We start from the raw sequence: 6,002 nt of genomic DNA, 5'->3' as shown, positions 1-6,002 counted from the left end.
GCTATTTGTTTTTATTGTAAAACAGTAATAATAAAAAGCAAAATCTCATTGTGTGTCGTGTGTGGCTGGAAGCTGAGGCATTTTTTTCTGGAAGTGCCACCATTCGATCCTGGTTTGATTTTGTATAAACCACTTTGGTTGGAGGGTTTTTTCCATCCTTATACTTTGCATGTTGCACACATTACAGATGGCGCTGCCCCACGTGTTCTTACGTTTCAGCTGTGTGAAAGGAGAAAATTATTTGAAGTCAGTTTTGGAAGGAAGGTCTTGAGACACGAGAATATGGCAACACGACAGTGATCAAAGCGGAGACGTGCCCTGCATACCTTAAAACGAGAAGAAGAAAAGTCCTGAATTCACCGTTAGAGTTTGAACGTGGATAGTTAAGGATTCTGGGCCCTTCCATCTCTTGGCTTTTGTCACTCCTTGGGGGCATCTGGGACAGGAGGGTGGCCAGTGTCCCATCGCATCGGGTGGGTCCCTGTCTCCAGGGTCAGTCCCTGGAGCCGAGCTGAGGCCGGGCCGCCGCGTCAGGCTCGTGAACGGGAAGCAGGAGTGGCCGGCGCTCTGCCCAGTGGTGGTTGAGTTGCACTTCTCTGGGCTCTTGGAAGAAGTTGGGGTTACTCCCTCCATTTTCTCATTTCTGTTATTGACGTCTTGGGTTCTCTCTGTTTCCCCCCCAATTTTGAGTCTTTTATATGCCACTGAGAACGATGTTTTACTTGTGTCGATACAAATCCTAGGTGGCCACTTGGGCCTGATTTCCCACTTGAGCTGTGTAGACAACGTGCTGTTTTATCTTTAGCTGGCAAACGTGCTCCTCTCTGGGTGTGGTTTTTGCCACCACGAGGAAGGGAGCTGAGAGCGGCTGAAGCGCCACAGCAGGCGAAAGGAACCTCGCCGATGGGCTCGTCCGTCACGCAGTAGCCTGCCCGCCTGCCCGCCTGCCCAGAGGGCCCACCGTCCCGTCTCATCGCCCCGCTTTCTGCTAAGTGTTGCATCAGAGTCACTTGTGGGGCTTTAAGAAACTGTGACACGTGGACTCTGTCCCCACACGCCTCGTTCTAACTGAATCGGTTGCCCCTGCATCCTTTCCCAAAATAACGCTTCCTGGCTTTCATTTTAAGGAAGATGAAGGTTAGTTTTATCTACAAAAACTCATTTGAAAGTTGGGAAAGCGCTCTGCTAGACTATGGCTCATTTTGAGCAAACTTCAGGTGTGCTGCGTGTTGGCAGCCACGGTGTCCCTCAGCCTTGCGTGTGCGAGCCGAACTGCCTCCCAGATGTTATGTCAGATTGTGGCCAGGAGTGCAACCCTTCCCATCAGCAGGGGTGGTGATGGGCCTCCCTCTGCAGGTAAGTTGCGGGGAGGGGAGCTAGTGGGAAAAGCACCGGGAAAGAGATGTCTCCTGGCTGGCTGGCGGGCATGTATGTCCTGGCTGAGGAGGTCCGAGCAGAGCCCGGAGCACTTGGTTCTGTATGAGAGGCAGGAACTAGCTTCTTGTTATTCCGTGGTCTCTGCACTGTGTCAAGTCCTAACCCCAGTCCCTCTAGATTCAAAAGACCACAGGAATTGCCAAGGGCTGATAACTCCCATTTGTTGGGGTGTGGAGAGGATTCCAATGACCTGACCTCCAAGGCCCTCCCATCCCCCTGGGTAATAAGCGGTTATTGACTGCCTGGCTAATAAGCGGTCCATGGACGTGATGCAAGGACTTTGTTGGGCTGCGTTCCCTCCAGGTCCCGGTCTCAACCGATTTGTTAGTTATTCCAGCAAAAACCTGGCCCCCTAGGGGATTGGGAATGAGACCTGCAGCGGGGCAGGATTGGGGATGGGAGGTGGCAAGAATCGGATCCTGTTTGCCAACTGTGCTGACCTCAGTGCCCCCTGTGTGTGTGGCCTGCAGGGGCTTCCTGGCATCCAGGTGCAGTAGCAGAGGCTTTTAGACAAGTCCAAGGGAACGGATGTGACCCCTTGGGTACAGAGGCCACAGGTGATTTGGCCTCATTCTTGGGACCACCCATTCTCCCACTGTGATGGAACCACTGGGAACAGAAGAAACAGTAGAAGATGTTATCAGATTTGGGGTTACCTGCTCCCATTTTTTCCCTTTCCAATCCTCAATTCCACTTTACTCTCAAAAACGAATAAAACCTGGGAGTGGGTGGGAAGAGACATCTGCAGCCCATTCCTCTGCCCTCCTCGCTCCCAGGTAACTGTCTCAGCTGGCTCCCCTACATGACAGCACCGAGGAGGACACGGAGAAGGTCCAGGGCACCTGCAGCCCTGCCCGCCAGCCTCCCAAGTCCAGTCCGCGGCCCAGTCAGCTCCCTCCTCCCCTTTCCTGTCGGAATGCAGCCCCAGGGCAACACACGCAGGAATACAGACAAACATCCTCTTTATTGAGCTACACATGAATTTTCCATTAGTCAGAGAAGTAGACTGGCAGTGTGGAAGATATCACAGAAACCTCACCGATCGGGAATAGAAAGGCTTAGAAAGACCCGTGGGCTTTTTTTTTCTTTTTTCCTTTTTTTTTTTTCAAGTTTTTTTTTTTTCTGTATTTTTAATTTTTTTAATGTGTTTTGTCTTTTTGCCTCCTCTTTATCTGAAATGGCTGTGACCGGTCTTCTTCAGCAAATAGTAAGTCTTAAAAGTGAAACTGTGAAGAGGTTTGGGGTTCGGTAAGAGTCAAAGAAGAAATGACATAGGACTTGATCATGAGAACTGGCTTTCATGTAAACACTACATTCCTTTTTTTTTTTTAATTTTTTTTTTGTTTTTTTTTTTTCCATCTTGTGGTATTAAAAAAATTTTTTGTTGTTGTTCTTTTTATCTGCAGCACAAACATCCCCACATGAGAAAGAGCGAACACAGGTCACCGAAACGAAGGAAAAGGTGGAGGGGGCCGCACACACACACAGAGGGAGCATCCATCTGAGAGACTGAGAAGCAAAAACGTCAAAAGGAGAAAACCACAACCCCAACTCCCGAAGACTATGAAAGCGGATCTGGTACGTAGCACGTAGCGCTCATCGGGACAAAAATAAAAATAAAAATAAACTAAAAAAATTATAAAGGGACTCTGTAGAAGGGGGAGTCGACTGGAAAACTGTTTTTCTATAGGGCTCTATTTATATATGTAATCGGTATTCTTTTCGGCAGCTACGGGCCAGTGAGAGCTGTGCTTTTTCTATATAAACCTGGAGGGAGCGTGTGGTGGGCGTGGCTGGGCGGGGCAGGGGCGTGGTTGCTGTGGGTGCGGGAACGCCCCTCGGAGTTCTGGAACGTGCTGCCAGCCTGAACACAACTGGGAGCTGGGTGCAGACAGGCCTGGCACCTCTGCGGGGGTGCTGGGGGCCCCGCCGTGATGTGGGGGGAGGGGAGGGCGCAGGTGCACATGTATATGTTTCTTTATTCCAAAAAAAAAGAGAAAGAAATATGGATGTAATGGTGAGTTTTCCATTTTCTTTTTTTTTTTTTTAAAGCTACAAAGCACATGAGAAATGTTCTTTTTTTTCCTTTCAAATTCTAAATGTAAAGACTCAACTAAAACCGGGTTCTACAGCATTCTACAGAAATACACAGCCGTCAGTCACTCTGGGGTCGTAGGTTAGACAGGGGCTTGATACAGAAAGGCTGTGTGTCTTACAAAGGCCAAAAGGTCATGCTACCAGGAGATCAACGTCAACAGCAAAGAGTCCGTGAAGCAGTCTGTAGAGAGAGAGATAAGGGGTCCAGTCTGACCAGTTTCTTTGATTTTAACAACCAACCAACCAACCAACCAACCAACCTTAGCATATTTTTCATCATGGGAGGGGGAGGGCAAGATGGGGCAGCATGGCAGGAAGGATCAGAATCCCAAGGGAAGCCCAGCCCAGGCCCCTGGGAGGCCTCGTCCACGGCCCTTGACCGGGTCAGGTGTGCAAATCCAGCCCTCCCCTTGCCCACTCCTGTAGCGTCTCCCCAGCTCTCCCCTTCTCCCTAGGTGCCCTCCTGGAGGGGGTGGGGCTCTCTGAGACTTCACAGGTGAACTTGAGCCCTGCTTTGCATGTCCCCTCCCCTCAGCTGCTCTTAGAAAGCAGGCCCAGCCTCATCAACCTGAATAGAGCAAACTCCGGAGACACTGGATTGTTCGGAGCAACCGTTCTTCTAAAATCTTGACGTTAACGACCGCCACCCCCCCAAAGAGAAGCGTCCTTAATTTTTCTGTTGTTGTTGGGGAGACAGACAGGGCGGTGGGTTTCGGCCATTGTTTTTAAGGGATTTTGGAATTTCGTTTAAGAGCTGGACAGAACTGAGAGCACACAGCCTCTGCGGTGGACGCAGAGACAGAGGCCAGAGGAATGCCAGGCCTTTCTTTGCCCTCCCCCTGCACGGGGATGGATCTCAGAGTAAAATCACGTGGCTGTTCTTAAAAGGATGGCCTCCTAAGTCAGGACTCCCATCACGGTGTGTGTGTGCGCGTGTGTGTGTGTGTGTGTGTGTGTGTGTGTGTGTGTGCGTGTGCGTGCTCGTGTGTGGTCCCAGGAAAACCTTGATGACCTATGGGATGGTGGGCAGTTCTGTCCGAAGCTCTGTATAGTATAAACTAAAAAGAATTTTTAATATATATTTGTATACATATATATATATAAGGTTTTGTTATGCCTTTTTAAAATTTATTTACCAACTTGCACGTGTTAGTGGTGTGTGTGTGTGTGTGTGTGTGTGTTTGTGTGTGCACAAGCTTTTCTGTGAGTGCTGGAATCATTACCAAATAGGTTGCTATACAGGACAAGAGGTCAGTACAAGCCGCAGCCCCGGAGGTTGTTGGCAATGATGATGTCGGTGACGGCGTCGAATACCACCTGGATATTATTCGTGTCTGTGGCACAAGTCATGTGACAATAAATTTCTTTGTTGGGTGAGCGGTTTTTGCTTTCAAATTGTGCTTGGATGTAGGCGGCTGCATCTTCGTAGGTATTGGGGCCTGTAACAAGACACAGAAGAACAGGGGAGAGTGCCCTGGTGAGAGCTGGGGTGCAGCAGACTGGGGACCGGGCAGGAAGTGGAGGAGACAGGCCGAGAACAGAGGAGGCCACATGCCATCGGGCACTCCTCTAAGGCCTAGTCATGTTTTACATCAAAAACCACGCACGGTTTAGCGTTGGCCTGGAGTCTGACTCTTCGAGGTCCTTTACTCTGTCTTCACACCGGATCTACCCAGGGCCCTGGGAGGACAGTGGCCACACGAGATCCCCTTTGCTTTCTAGGTGAGCACACTGAGGCCTGGCCATATCTGCCATTCACAACTGTCACCCCTGGTCTAAACCGGTCCTGCTGCTTCTGATAAACCAAGACAGTGACGACTGCGGAAGAGCTCCCGGCAGGGTGGGGACCCAGGCGTGCTGTACTCTTTCCTGGTGGCTCTAACGAGAAGCCACTTGGCAGGGCTGGGAGTGTCTATGCCATCTTAGTTCTTGGGTGAGTGGCCAGGACTTGGGGGCATTGGTATCCCCTGGTTGGGAAAGTTTAAGGGGCTAGCAGTGCGTGTAATACCAGCCTGGCCCCACTGTCCCCCACAGTTCCTCGGCAGTCCCCTTGACGCTGGCTGGGGCCTGGAGTGGGTATCTGTGGATGGTGCAAGGGCAGTTTTCCAATCAGCTGCTCCCCTGAACCCTTGTGGCTCTGCCCTGTGCACAGCTTTTGATGATCATAGAATACGGACCAACACAGAGTTGCCTAAGAGCACATCAGAGGAAGATGCCTCATTTCCCTCGGTGCTGCCAGGACCTGGCCAGCATGGAAACAGTGCATCCTGACTTTGAGGGTGTGGGACAGTATCTCCGCTGCCCTGCCCGCCCCATTCTCCAGCTTATTGACTGTGAGCCACACGGGAAGTCTGGTGCTTGAGCTGCTGGAGGCTTCTGCAGCCAGACTAGCAAATGTGAGGGGTCAGGAGGAGGGGAGGGGACACCCCTGGGGGTGGGGGTCCTGGTGGAGACCAGCTCCGTGCAGA

General features: G+C 51.0%; 1 protein-coding gene across 1 annotated transcript in view; it reads right to left on the bottom strand.

Annotated features, from left to right (window-relative positions):
• Positions 1-2,604: 2,604 nt before the first annotated feature.
• The window catches only part of GNAO1 (G protein subunit alpha o1), a 141,026-nt gene continuing 137,628 nt past the window's right edge, over positions 2,605-6,002 (bottom strand). The window contains exons 8-9 of the mRNA XM_006908762.3: positions 4,758-4,973; positions 2,605-3,715 (exon numbers count right to left, since the gene is read on the bottom strand). Coding sequence (XP_006908824.1) covers positions 4,786-4,973 — 188 coding nt within the window. The 3' untranslated portion in view covers positions 2,605-3,715; positions 4,758-4,785. The remainder of the gene's footprint in view (positions 3,716-4,757; positions 4,974-6,002) is intronic.

This window comes from Pteropus alecto, unplaced genomic scaffold (genome assembly GCF_000325575.1).
Source record: "Pteropus alecto unplaced genomic scaffold, ASM32557v1 scaffold123, whole genome shotgun sequence".
Lineage (NCBI taxonomy): Eukaryota > Metazoa > Chordata > Mammalia > Chiroptera > Pteropodidae > Pteropus > Pteropus alecto.
The sequence above is the reverse complement of the archived record's forward strand: the minus strand, read 5'-3'. Positions and strand labels throughout refer to the sequence as shown.